Source organism: Mus pahari, chromosome 14 (assembly GCF_900095145.1).
Source record: "Mus pahari chromosome 14, PAHARI_EIJ_v1.1, whole genome shotgun sequence".
NCBI classification, from domain to species: domain Eukaryota; kingdom Metazoa; phylum Chordata; class Mammalia; order Rodentia; family Muridae; genus Mus; species Mus pahari.
This window is the reverse complement of record NC_034603.1, coordinates 41,620,499-41,635,318: the sequence shown is the minus strand read 5'-3', so window position 1 is coordinate 41,635,318 and position 14,820 is coordinate 41,620,499. Positions and strand designations below refer to the sequence as shown.

Here is a 14,820-nt window from a genome sequence, read left to right as displayed (position 1 = left end):
CTCCCTCTCCCCCTCCCTCCTCATCCCCCTCCCTCTGATTCTCCCCTCCCCCTCCCTTTCTCCCTGGCTGAGGAAGAGTTTACAAACTCTGAACCTTGTCCTTGGCCACTGAGATGCTGATGAGTTGAAGAGTAAGGTGTCTGCTGTTTTTGTCTTCTATGAAATTTCTGTTGTCAAGGAGGACAGAATGTCAATTTGTTTTTCTGACAGATTGAGATGGCATGTTGTATTCTTGTTTATCAAAATCCTTATGTAGCATGGGGTTTTTAGTTGGTAAATATTCACAATGTGGGGAAATCATGGTACATATTGTATAATCTCAATTACCTAAGTGTATGTATGCTTGCAGGATCTAGAGTGACACATTGAACTGAGATGCTTGTGACTGGGTGACTTTGTTCTTGCCTTCTTGTGTTTTATTTCCTGTAATGCACATATTAAAAAAATCAATTAAAGCTTCTTTTAAAAACTTTAAAAAGACAAACAAAAGAAGAGTAAAGTGCCCAAATAACCCCAAAGTTGGCCCCCTTCCTGGTCCTCCTCCCTGAGTTCTTCACCCCCTCACTTTCTACCTCTGAGAGGGTTCTCCCCCACCTCCTCACCCACACCAGCATCCCTTTTCCCTGGGTATCAAGTTTCCACAAGATTGAGTGCATCTTCTCCTATTGAAGCTGGACAAGGCAGTCCTCTGCTACATATGTTCCCAGGGGCACAGATCAACCCATGTATACTCTTTGGTTTTGGCATAGTCTTTGGGAGTTCTGAGGGGTCTGGATTAGTTGACACTGTTGTTCTTCCTATAGGGTTGCAGTCCCCTTCAGCTCCTTCAGTCTTTCCCCTAACTCTTTCATATGGGTTTCTGATCTCAATTAAATGGTTGACTCAAAATATCAGCATTTGTCTCAGTCAGTTGCTGGTATAACCTCTCAGAGGACAGTTATGGCAGACTCCTATCTGCAAGCACAATGTGCCCCTAGTAATAGTGTCAGAGTTTGGTGTGCATGCATGGTATGAATCCCAAATTTGGCTGGTCACTGCGTAGCCTTTCTTTCAGTCTCTGCTGCATTTTTGTCCCTGCATTTCTTTTAGACAGGAACAAATCTGCATTATACATTTTGAAGATAGGTGGATGGTCCCTTGCCTCAACTGGGGCCATGTCTACCTACTGGAGGTGGTCTTCAGGTTCCATTTCCCCACTGTTGGGCATTTCAGCTAATGTCATCCCCATTGAGTCCTAGTAGCCTCTCAAATTTCAAAGTCTCTAGGACTTTCTAGAGGTTCCCCCTGTGCTCTCCTGTCTCCCTCATACCTGATTCTGGCCCCCTTTCCCCATCTTCTCCCTTCACGCTCTCATCCAGGTTCCTCCCTTCCTCTGCCCCTCATGATTATTTTGGTCCCCAATCTAAGTGGGTTTGAGAAATCCACACTTGGGCCTTCTTTCTTGTTAAGCCTCCTTTCTTTCTTGTTAAGCTTCCTATGGTCTGTGAGTGGTTTCATGAATATTCTGAACTTTTTGGCTAATATCCATTTTATCATAGTGTACATACCAAACATGTACATTTGGGTCTGGATTACCTCACTCAGGATGATATTTTCTAGTTCCATTTATTTGTCTGAAAAATTCATGATGTCCTCATTTTTAATAGCTGAATATTATTCCATGGTGTAAATGAACCCCATTTTCTGTATCCATTATTCAGCTGAGGGATAACTGGGTTCTTTCCAGATTCTGGCTATTACAAATAAAGGTGCTATAAACAATAGAAGAGCAAGTTTGTTGTTGTATGGTGGGCCATCTTTTGGGTTTATGCCCAGGAGCAGTATATCTGGGTCTTGAGGTAGAACTATTTCTAGTTTTCTAAGGAACTGCCAGATTGATTTCCAGAGTGTACAGGCATTTGTTCTTTCTCTACATTCTTGCCAGCATGTACAGTCACTTGATTTTTTTTTTTATCTTAGCCATTCTGAATGGTATAAGGTGGAATGTCAGGGTCATTTTGAATTGCATTTTCCTGATCACTAAGGAGGTTGAACATTTTTAAGTGCTTTTCAGCCATTCAAGATCCATCTGTTGAGATTTCTCTGTTTAGCTCTGTACCATATTTTAAAATTAGGTTATTTCTTGGAGTCTAACTTCTTGAGTTCTTTATATATTTTGGATAATAGTCCTCTATCATCTAAAGGCTTAGTGAGTATCTTCACCCAATCTCTAGGTTGCCATTCTTTCCTATTGACAGTTTCCTTTACCTTACAGAAGCTTTTCAGTTTTATAAGGTCTCATAACTTAGAGCCTGAGTCATTGGTGCTGTATTCAGGAAAACTTTTCCTGTGCTAATGCATTCAGGGCTCTTTCCCATTTTCTTTTCTATTAGATTCAGTGTATCTGGTTTTAGGTGGAGGTCTTTGATTCGTTTGGTTTTTCAGCTTTGTAGAAGGTGGTAGACATGGATCAATTTGCAGTCTTCTACATGCAGACCACCAGTTATTGAAGCACCAGTTATTGAAGGTGGTTTCTTTTTCCCACTGTTTGGTTTTAGCTTTTTTGTCAAAGATGAAATTTCCATAGGTCTGTGGGTATATTTGTGTGCCTTCAATTCTATTCCATTGGTAAACTTGTCTGTCTCTATACAAATTCCATGCAGTTTTCATTACTAATGCTGTGCTATGTGAATATCACTCAGTTGGCGTCTTGGTTAAGTACTCAAAAGCAGACAAGGAAACAAGGAGGGAGTTAGCTCTACTGCTGCTTGTCTCAAATTCTGAGATTTTACATCTTACATCTTCTCCAGTACTACTTGCATGCCAATGTTTATTGATTCTCTACTTGCTATTGAAAGGAAGTTCATTCATCATAGATGCATAAATATCATGAATGAAGTGAAAATATGTACCTATATGCATATAATTAAGCCAGGTACAAAAGTTGTGTTGTACATGTATCTGTGGAGCCAACTACCTGGCGGTCGCAAAGTTCTAAAGCTTGGAAAAGAATCTATGCCCATCATTTCACCTAAGTAGCATAATTCAAATCATTAATATGAAAGAGATTTTTATTTTCATTCTGAGTGCATAAGACTTTGTACCTTTATACATGTAAATCATGCAACACATGTATTACTAGTGCCTACGGAGACCAAAAGAGGGTGTTGGATTTCCCAGAATTGGGGTTACAAATGTTTGTGAGCTGCCCTATTATTGTTCCAAATTGAATCTGGACTAGCAAGTACTCCTAAGCACTGAAACATCTCTCTAACCCCATTAATAATCTTTACATATTTGTATTCATGTGTGATTGTATATAAAAGAAAAGAATAAAAATGGCTCATGAGAAGGAGGAAATGGAGGCCTTTAGGGAGACATATACAAGGGTAACAGAATACATGTAATTTGAAAGTGTAAGTGTGAATACCTAATTCCAGCAGGTTTAATGCAGAAATGGGAAACAAAGCATTGGGGTCAAAAAGGCATTGAGTAGATGACTAACAAACTAAGTCTAAATAAAAATGCCCCAAAGAATTGAACTCCCCTGTAGGCCAATATAAATAAGAATAATTTTTCATTTAAATTTAGCTAAAAATTAAAATGAGAAAATCTTTCAATGTATAACTAGCATATGACTAGGTACATACATATAATCATTCAAACAAATGGTTGTATATTAATATTCACAGAAAGGTTACTTATCTTTCTCTCTAAGTGGAAAGAACCAACAATGAATTATTATGTAAATAAACACAGCACATCTGTACAATGACATATTATTTAAGAATAAAAAGTCAGTCATTGTCACAAGAACTATACAGGCATACCCTGACAACCTGCTAATAGAAAGAAGATAACCATGAAGTGAAGTGGAAATTTCTGTTTCTTTGGACACTCAGTTGTATTATGTCATGTTTTTCTGAAAATTGTCTTTAGAGAGTTTTTGCTGAAGCAGACACGTGGGAGGATGTTGTGCTAAGAACAGACATGTGTTTCCCCCCCCCCCCGGAAATAGCCTGAGAAAAGGTTTACGATATTGTGCTAGAGTAGACATTTGATAGAACTCATGATGTTTGGAAAGAGTAAAAATATTACCCAACAGGCAGTGGACACTGCTGTATTGTATTGCTATCCCATATCATTCTTTGTTGGTCATCATTGGAATTTGCTGACGCTGATCTTTAACACTGTGGTACTGGCATATTGTACCATTCTTTGCTTGGTATCGTTTGCTATGACTTTATTGAGAGAAATGCACCAAGGAAATACTTGTGTTGCTCTGATGGCTTTTTGTGGCTTCTGCAGACTCAGGAAATTGGTAGAGCCTTGAGGTTTCTATCTGGATCAACCTGCTGTTGCTGATTTGTGAATGGCATCTGTAAATGAATTGACCTGCCACTGCTGATTGGTGTGTGCTGATATCCTGACTAGCCATATTGGATTTGCTCCAAATAACTATTTCTAAACAGGTCTACATCCTTCTTTGTTCTATTAATCTTTCTTTTTTACCAAAGGATGGTGGGCTAGAGGGCATGTTATAACATTTGAGAACCATTATCCTTACCAATCTTACATTAGATAGAGGGCTAATATCCAATATATACAAAGTACTCAAGAAGTTAGACTCCTGAGAACCAAATAAAGCTATTAAAAATGGGGTACAGAGCTAAACAAAGAATTTCAAATGAAGAATTTTGAATGGCTGAGAAGCACCTAAAGAGATGCTCAACATCCTTAGTCATCGAAATGCAAATCAAAAGAACCCTGAGATTCCACCTTACACTAGTCAAAATGTCTAAGATCAAAAACTCAGGTGACAGCAGATGCTGGCAAGGATGAGAAGAAAGAGCAACACTCCTCCATTGCTGGTGTGATTGCAATTTGATATAACCAGTCTGGAGGTTCCTTAGAAAATTGGACATAGTAATACCTGTGGACCCAGCTATACCACTCCTGAGCATATAGCCAAAAGATGCGCCAACATATAGTAAGGACACATGCTCCACTATGTTTATAGCAGCTTTATTTATAATAGCCAGGAGCTGGAAAGAACCTAGTTGTCCTTCAACAGAGGAATGGATGCAGAAAATGTGGTACATTCATACAATGGATTACTGCTTAGCTATTAAAAACAATGAATTCAGGAAATTCCTAGGCAAATGGATATAACTAGAAAATATCATTCTGAGTGAGGTAACTCAGTCACAAAAGAATACACTTGGTATGCATTCACTGATAAGTGAATATTGGCCCAAAAGTTTGGAATACCCAAGATACAATTCACAGACCACAGGAAGCTCAAGAAGAAGGAAGACCTAAGTGTGGATGCCTCAGTCTTTCTTAGAAGGGGGCACAAAATATTCACAGGAGGAAATATGGAAACAAAATGTGGAGCAGAGACTGAAGGAAAGGCCATCCAGAGGCTGTTCTACCTGGGAACCCATCCCATATACTGACATCAAACCTAGACACTATTATGGATGCCAAGATGCCAAGAAGTGCTTGCTGACAGGCGCCTGATATGACTGTCTCTTGAGAGGCTCTGCCAGAGCCTGACAAATATAGATGCTGATCCTCACACATTAGAATGAGCATGGAGACTCCATTGGAGGAGTTAGGGAAAGGACTGAAGGAGGTGAAGGGGTTTGCAACCCTATAGGAAGTACAACAATATCAACCAACCAGATTGCACAGTGCTTCCAGTGACTAAACTACCAACAAAAGAGTACACATGAAGGGACACATAGCTCCAGTTGCATATGTACCAGAGTATGGCCTTGTTGAGCATTAGTGGGAGGAGAGGCCCTTGGTCCTGTGAAGACTCAATGCCCCAGTGTAGGGGAATGCCAGGTCAGGGTGACAGGTGTGGGTGGATGGGAGAGCACCCTCATAATCAACAAAAAATAATCGAAAGGGAAAGTTAATCATCTATAAGAGCCCAAGTAAAGGTTAGATCAATAAAGAGCAATAGTACCTGGGATTTGAATATTTGTGTTTCATTATTATATACAGAACTACATACAGCTAGTGACAGTCAAGTTTAGGAAATTATAAGGAAGGAAGGAATTAATTTGTCATGTCAGGATATTAACCCAAAATTCCTGTGGAGCCCACGTTTGACAGAATAAGAGTCTCCTGCAGACTTTATCATATCAGTTTTAAAACAATTGATTCACACTTCTTTTCTTTTTCCCTTCCCTTCCCTTCCCTTCCCTTCCCTTCCCTTCCCTTCCCTTCCCTTCCCTTCCCTTCCCTTCACCTTTCTTCTTTCCTTTCCTTTTCCAGAATGACCTCCATGTGGAGCCCTTCCCACTCCAAACCCGAGATGATGCTGGCTCACCCAGGAATCATGAATGACAACCGTCTTGATGAAAAAACACGAGGTAGTTTAATGACAGAGCTCCAGGTTGATACATATCTCATGCAGGAGAACGAGAAATTGACCATGAGGCCTGAAAGCTAGGAGTTTTTATAGGGAGGGGGATCGGGGGCTCGTGAGAATTGGTGCGGTTGCACACGATTGGCCCATTTAAACATCAACAGAATGATTACACATTTGCAGAATGGCACGTCTAAGTCAGGATGTCAGGAAACTTGGGAGGCAGATGCTTATCTAGGTCAGCAGAACACCTGGTTAACATATGACTCCAAACTGTCAGGAATGTTTTTACAATGGGCCTGCCCGGACGTGCCAGGGCCTGTTCCACTATGTTCTCCACCTCAGGCTTCTAAGCTTATAAACAACTTTTTCTTTGAATTATTTGACATAAGTTACATGAATCAGGCCTCAAATTTTATCTTAAATTCCATTTACATTTATCCCCTTTACTTTCCTTTCTATACCTGCTTATAAGAGGCAGCTTGTCAAACCAGGTTTTCAACCCAAAATTCCCATTAGTTGTTCGTTGTTAAGTTTTCTGCCTAGTGCAGCCATCCTGCTACACCATCTATCTGTTGTGCTCTTTACCGGGAGCCACAGACTTCTATTAATTAATTAATACTTGTTCATAGCCGGTGATTATCACTGCGCTCTCCACTTGGAGTCAGTGACAGATATTCCTTATCTAGGTGAAATTTAAGTACTATACTTGCTTATAAGAGGCAGCTTGTCAAACCAGGTTTTCAACCCAAAATTCCCATTAGTTGTTCGTTGTTAAGTTTTCTGCCTAGTGCAGCCATCCTGCTACACCATCTATCTGTTGTGCTCTTTACCGGGAGCCACAGACTTCTATTAATTAATTAATACTTGTTCATAGCCGGTGATTATCACTGCGCTCTCCACTTGGAGTCAGTGACAGATATTCCTTATCTAGGTGAAATTTAAGTACTATACTTGCTTATAAGAGGCAGCTTGTCAAACCAGGATTTAAACCCCAAATTCCCATGGAGCCCACGTTAGACAGAATATGAGAATCCTGTAAGACTTAGAGCAATATATCTTTATACCATCTCTAAGTATCAAAAGGTTATATTTCTCTCTTCATAGAAATTAATTTCCTGGTCTGGAGCCCTTTGTACCTTTGTCTCCCAATTCTTTATTAACAGGAGAAGTTGAGTGTAAAAAGACCCATGTTGTTGGTGTCCCTGTTTGGAGGTGGGGGAGGCAAGGTAGGGAGTGAAGGATACAGGAAAGCAAACACAGAAAGGCTCTTTCCAGCGCAGATGCCTCTCTGCCATTCTCTGTAGGCCCCTAAAACCCAGTCAGCTTCGAATCCACATTGCTACAGCCTAGGTCACTGCCCAAGCCCCATTCAGGGGTTGGGGAGGGCAGTGAATTTTTATCTAAGGTAAGTTGAATTCAAATCACTACATTGGGCACCAGTTTGCTGCAGTAAATCTCCAACCCAAATATGCCCCAGCAATGAAAACACAACTCAATTAATATGAATACATGCTGTGTGCCTAGATTGGGCAGATCTACTGCTACAGTAATCAATGAGTAAAATTGGTTTCCACTAGAGATCTCTGAGGTAAATTGGTCCCAGAAAGGTCCTGGGCAATTATTATGTCTTTAGTGAGTTATATCAGATCTGTACTCTTCTGGGATGCAGGGCACATAAGGCCCAGGGATGGCAGCAGAGGTGGGGTGTGAGTAGAGATGGTTCAGATGGGTGATGAATACAGAGGCTGCTATTCCTGTGCCTGCAAATAAAATGAAGGTGAGCAGGATCATGAACCAGAAATGAACTCAGCTTCAGCAGAGCTGGGTAGTGTCAGGAAAATAGGCAGGTGTCTTGCTGTCAATTGGAATTCCTATGTTGTGTATGACAGTTTTCCAGGTATGACAACTTTCTTCTTTTCTCTGTCACCCAAGACGTCTACACACTGTGCTAGTATTTGTTTCATGTTCATCGTGTAGCCCATTCATATTGATGTGTTCATTCCGTCCTTTTTTTTTTGATCATTATGTCCTTTTTTCTCTCTGTATCATACCATTTCAGCACAGGAACAGCCCTGTGAGGTAGAGTTCAGTGCTGTAGTACTGAAGGGTTGATTAGTGTACTTTCACCTGTGGGGCCTTAAACACTTAAAGATGATGATTACCTGTATGTGTTCATGTTCATAAATCTTTGTTTTACTGCTAATGTATGTGCAATCCATTTTGAGACTATCTGCATAGCATCCAGGATTTTTCCAAATTAGCAATAGTGTTTAATCTACTTGATGCATAAATTCAGAATCATATACATTATAGACATGGAGTAATAACTCAAGTGAAAATTCCAAAGTAACTTGTTGCTTCTTTTTTATAATTCATAAAATGGTCAATTCTATCTGCATTCTAGACCAATATCCATGATATCCTGTGGATTAAAATATAGGGGTATTATTTGTAGTCAGCAGTGTTATTGAGATTGCAAATGATTAATGCTAACACTTCAGAAGTATATTAGACCGCTGACAAACAGTATAGAGTTTAGAATTTACTGCTAAGTATTCAAGACTCTATTTAAATGGGAATGTTTCTATATTTGAAGTTAAAGCAATCTGTATTAGTTTGAGAGGCAGGTAAGGAATGTCCACTGGCAAAATTATGCATCATGACCAGCATCGTGACCAACATTGACCGAGTCAGAGATTAAGAATGAGTGTAAAGAACCAAAGAAATTGAAGGCATAAGTGACCTTTCCTGCATACATTTTACAGTTGACATGAAGATATCTTAAAGCAGTGACTGAAGTATTAATTGTGTGATATACATATAGGTTGTAGGGAACACAGATGAATGTCTTATGTAGTATAGAGATACACAATAAATTTAGCTGAATATGTGGTAAACAATAAACCTGATATATGAGAATGGCTCGATGAAGGGAAAACAAAGCAGGGAGTTAAAGTCGGGAGAAGGATGGAGGAGCAACTAAAAAATGTCGGACATGAAGAGATTGACCGCAGCATTGTATGAAGAGAAAAAAGCATTTGGGAACATGTGAGATGTAACACTGGCACCTGTGAGATACTGAAAGAACAATTGTGTCTCTGATAGGAGCTTTGTCTTTATCCTCATAGCAACAGTGATAATCTGAAATTAAATGAGAAAAGAGGTGAAGGAGCTCCTCTCTTTGAATTCCACAATGTAAATGAAGCATGATAAAGAAGAGTCAGGAGACATCAGAATATGGACATGAACTGAGTCTGCTTCTGTAATTGGTAATGACAAGATATGATCCTCATATACTGATATAATCTCACATAGAGGAATAGATGAAATAGGAGAATGGAGGAGTAACTGAATAAGGCATGACAGCAGTTCAGTGTATGAAAAACAATGAATGGATCAAAATTCACATAGCTCTGACTTAAAACTGAATTTGTTCCTTTTAACTCTATCGGACTGGAGAGGTGGAAGAGTGAGAAATGCTTTGGGAGACAATAAAGTGAAGACATGAATTTCACTTGGGGTTTTTGAGATTTTGATACCTGTCATATAGGCAACAGATAGAAGATGAATATTTAACAGTAGAGCAGAAATATATGTTACAGGGACATGTAAGTGTGAATTTGAAATGGTAATATAACACATGTGGGATTTTCTTGAAATTTGTATAAAATTATGATGATAAATCTTATATAAATTCTTCAAGAACATAAATATACAAAATAACATAGAATGAATTTTAAATAAACAAACTAGTTACCGAGGGTGAGCCAGAAATAGGAGAGAAAATCACTAGTCCATTTTGAAACTTTATAGAAATGGTATAGAACTGTTTTGGAAATGATGGTAAATAGAAACTTATAAAAGATAAGTTGAGAAAAATTATCAATAATTGTAATGTTTACAATGATCATGGTTATTATGACTCTCACATCCATTGTTGTAGAACATATATCTTAGATATATACTTATTTTAAGTTTTAAGAGATCTTTATATTTTCTCATTAGTATACTGAAGAAGAATGGTAATGAACAACAAAACTGTCATCACCCAGTTCCTCCTCCTGGGCCTCCCCATCCCTCCAGAGTACCATCACCTATTCTATGCCTTGTTTCTGGCTATGTACCTCACCACTGTCATGGGAAACCTGCTAATAATTGTCCTCATTCAACTGGATTCCCATCTCCACACACCAATGTACTTGTTTCTCAGCAACTTGTCCTTCTCTGATCTCTGCTTTTCTTCTGTCACAATGCCCAAGTTGCTGCAGAACATGCAGAGCCAGAACCCATCCATCCCCTATGGAGGGTGCCTGGCACAAATATTCTTCTTTATGGTTTTTGGAGATATGGAGAGCTTCCTTCTTGTGGCCATGGCCTATGACCGCTATGTGGCCATCTGCTTCCCTCTGCATTACACCAGCATCATGAGTCCCAAGGTCTGTACTTGTCTAGTGCTACTGTTGTGGATACTGACAACATCACATGCCACAATGCAAATTATGCTCACAGTAAGACTGTCTTTTTGTGAGAATAATGTACTTCTCAACTTTTTCTGTGACATATTTGTTCTCCTAAAGCTGGCTTGCTCAGACACTTATGTTAATGATTTGATGATACTCATCATGGGAGGGCTCATTATTGTTATTCCATTCCTGCTCATTGTTATATCCTATGCAAAGATCATCTCCTCTATTCTAAAGGTCCCATCTATTCAAGGCATCCACAAAGTCTTCTCTACCTGTGGCTCTCACCTGTCTGTGGTGTCTTTGTTCTATGGGACAATTATTGGTCTGTACTTATGTCCATCAGGTAATAATTTTAGTCTAAAGGGGTCTGCCATGGCTATGATGTACACAGTGGTGACTCCCATGCTGAACCCCTTCATCTACAGCCTGAGAAACAGAGACATGAAGAGAGCCCTAATAAGAATTATTGGCAGTAAGAAAATCTCTCTATAATGGTGGCATTTGAGATTGTTACTTAATTTTATCTAATCAATGTATTGATATTAATATTTTATATCAGATATTATCCCTCATCATAGGACCTACAAGGAAATCTATGTTATGTAACTGCAAAGTGTGTGAAAGAGAAGAAGTTTGGTGCAGTAGTCAAAGTAGGAAAGATTATTTTTGATATCTGGCTACATCTTTCTCCTTACCTTGCTTAAACAATCTGGAAATGAAGAGAGAATGAGGTACTGTCTAATATAATCTCTTTTTCTCTTAAGTTATGGTAAACTTTTATTATTTTTAGCCTGACTTTTATGTTCACTTATGTTTCAGTTAAAATCATTTAAGTAATGGATTTATTATATCCAATAACAATGAAATATCTACACCATCCAACTTCTTTCTACAGATTTTCCTTCACTGAGTTTGACATAACTTTTTTCTAGTTCCTTTAATACCTTTCCAATTCATGTTATTATTTTTGACTAGTTTTGACCCTGAACAAATGTGGGGGGATTGTTTTGTACAACAGTGTCAGTATTTATAATATTTACCTTAATATTTGAAATTCATTAGTAACCAGGCCTCATTCAATTTAATTTACTTCTCAAAGATGAAGGAAAGAAGGAAGAAAGCTAGAAGCTGCTAATACCTCATGTATGTTCTATATGTGACCTTGTAAACAATCCATTTATAGTATATTGCTTTATTTACTCTTGTGATAATTTCAGGGAGATATAGAAGGTTCTGTTTCAGAGACTGAAGAATGTGTGCACAGTACAGTGACTTCTCATTTCACACGGAGAAGCAATGGGTATTAGACCACAGAGCAATTCCACTCTTTTGTCTTATATCTATAAAATGAATACTTTTTCTTTATTTTTCATATTCTTTGTTTTACTGTGGCATGGAATAACCTGATTGTAGTAATAACCCTGACTAATACCCTGGTCAATTAATTTCCCCAGTTGTATGTGGTAGGTAATGACACACAAACCCAGTACTTTATAGTCTGCTGATCTCTCACAACACACACACACACACACACACACACACACACACACACACACACACACACACACACACACACACACACACACACACANACACACACACACACACACACACACACACACACACACACACACACACCCCATCTCCATGTGAATCCAATCTTGTCTCTAGGTCTTCTCACTGCAGGAGTGTCTTAGTCAGGGTTTCTATTCCTGCAGGAAACATCATGACCAAGAAGCAAATTGGAGAGGACAGGGTTTATTCAGCTTGTACTTCCAACACTGCTAATCTTCACCAAAGGAATTCAGGACTGTAACTTAAGCAGGTCAGGAAGCAGGAGCTGATCCAGAGGCCATGAAGGGATGTTTCTTACTGGCTTGCTCAGCGTGCTCCTTTATAGAACCCAGGACTACCAGCCCAGGAATGGCACCACCAACAATGGGCCCTCCTCACTTAATCACCAACTGAGAAAATGCCCCACAGCTGGATCTCATTGAGGCATTTCCTCAACTGAAGCTCATTTCCCTGTGATAACTCCAGCTTGTGTCAAGTTGACTCACAAAATCAGCCAATAGGTGGGGGAACATCTCCACTTGAGCCTCAGTGTGATCTTCAATGGGAGCATGCATACCTTGAACTTTTTATCTTCCCACACAGTCTTATTTTTTTCCTTTAGTTTGTTTACTCAATTATGATGTCATCTCCTGCCCAAAGATATATGTAAGCACTTCTAAACACACACACACACACACACACACACACTTACAAAAGTGAACAATAGCTCATAGAATTTGAATTGTACCTTTTTATTGAATAATGTTTTAAGATATTATTATTATTGTTTACATGTACTTAGGTAGCACTGGCTGTTTTCATTATTAAACTCTTAAATCCCACAGTCATGGTATAGTAGAATTATCAGGGACAAGACAGACAATATGTAAATTAAGCTACTTTCCTCCTTATATGCAAACCAAAGTTTATAATATAGAAATGTTTCTATTTCTAATGGCAATGACAGATCCCATTGTTATAAAAGATCCCTTACCCATAAATTTATGAGTTTATCAGCCACATAAGGGTTTAGCTTTCCTGACATAGACTGGACCAACAGCCCATAGGCTAGACAGACAACACAAAAACTGCACAGATAAACTGGATAAAAACAGACTTGGTAGCAAATGCTACAGCAAGTTTGCCCCTCGAGCCCCCTGCTTCAATCTAAACAGTTTTCCCTTGTGCCTCAAATAGAAATGCTTTGCTTAATTCATCATGAAGTAATTATAACAATACAGTCATTCTGATCCCTTAAGTTGGGATAAATGGTTTTAGTTGTTTAATGTGTTATTGTTGTTATCATCTGAAGTGGTATGTTTAAATTATTGTTTATTGTTAGAAATAAAAATTTGTTTTGTTTGAATTACTCTGTACTGATAGGAATTCAATGTTGTTTTGTGTGAATTATTGAGTATTAATAGAAATTTAAGGTTGTAATATTAGACTAATTTGTACATAAGCTATTGATTTAAAGTATTATGTAAAGTTATAGTTTTATGGTTCTTATCATTATTTTTATTATAGGTAGATTGTTAATGTTACGGTAAAAGACAAATTTTAAACAGAAGGGATATAAACTGTAAGTTTCCGTTTATATCATGTGAGGCATACTCATGTGATGTTTTTCTGAGGCAAGACCCCTGTGGGAGGACATGTGATATCTGGAGAGAGTATAAGTGGGACTCAATGGACAGTGACAGGGTGCTTGCATAGCTAGCACTTCACTGATCTTCATTTCCTTGAGAGAGGCATGACAGAGTACTGCTGACTTCTGGCTTTTTTTTTCTCTCTCTCTTTTTTTTGTCATTCCCACTGACTTGTGCCATTTCAGTGGAGGCCTAGTGGTTTCTAATGGATTGTGCCACATTGTTGATTCATGTTTGGTGAAACTTTTAATCTAGACGGTTGTATCCTAACAAACTGTGATTAGAATCTCCCTAGAAAACTACTTCTAAACAGGTCCACCTCCCCTTGTCCTATTTTCCATGTTTTATCTCTTACCTTTGGCTGGTAGTCTAGAAGGGTAGTCAAAGTGTTTGAGAAACTTTAGGAAAGTAGGTTTTGAAAAATCCTAAGCACTTTGTAACCCCAGTGGAGGCTGCTGAGTGCTCTGGAGGACTCTCCACACTGTAGGTCCTCCAGATCACCTCAGGTTCTTGGGACCTCAGGATCACCTCCAGATCATGAGAGGGAGAGCAGAGACCCAGACCCCTGGGTACCTTCCCTTGTCAGAGGATAGTCGGCCTAAAGGGAGGGCTCTGACCACAGGACTCAGAAGGAGGATCAGAGCTCCAGAATTCTTGACACTTGCCCTGCAAGAGCAGAGCTTGCCTACAGAGAGTGCTTTGTTCCTTATTCTAAGGAGGAATGAAGTATCCACATGATGGTCATCCTTCTTGGTTTTCTTGTGTTTTGCAAAATGTATCTTGGGTA

At 38.9% G+C, this 14,820-nt stretch overlaps 1 protein-coding gene across 1 annotated transcript; it reads left to right on the top strand.

Moving 5' to 3' along the window:
- The first annotated feature begins 10,383 nt into the window (after window positions 1-10,383).
- Window positions 10,384-11,322, top strand: LOC110331653 (olfactory receptor 1496-like). The gene has a single exon (XM_021212435.1). The coding sequence runs from the start codon at window positions 10,384-10,386 to the stop codon at window positions 11,320-11,322; it is 939 nt and encodes a 312-aa protein (XP_021068094.1).
- The last annotated feature ends 3,498 nt before the right edge of the window (window positions 11,323-14,820 follow it).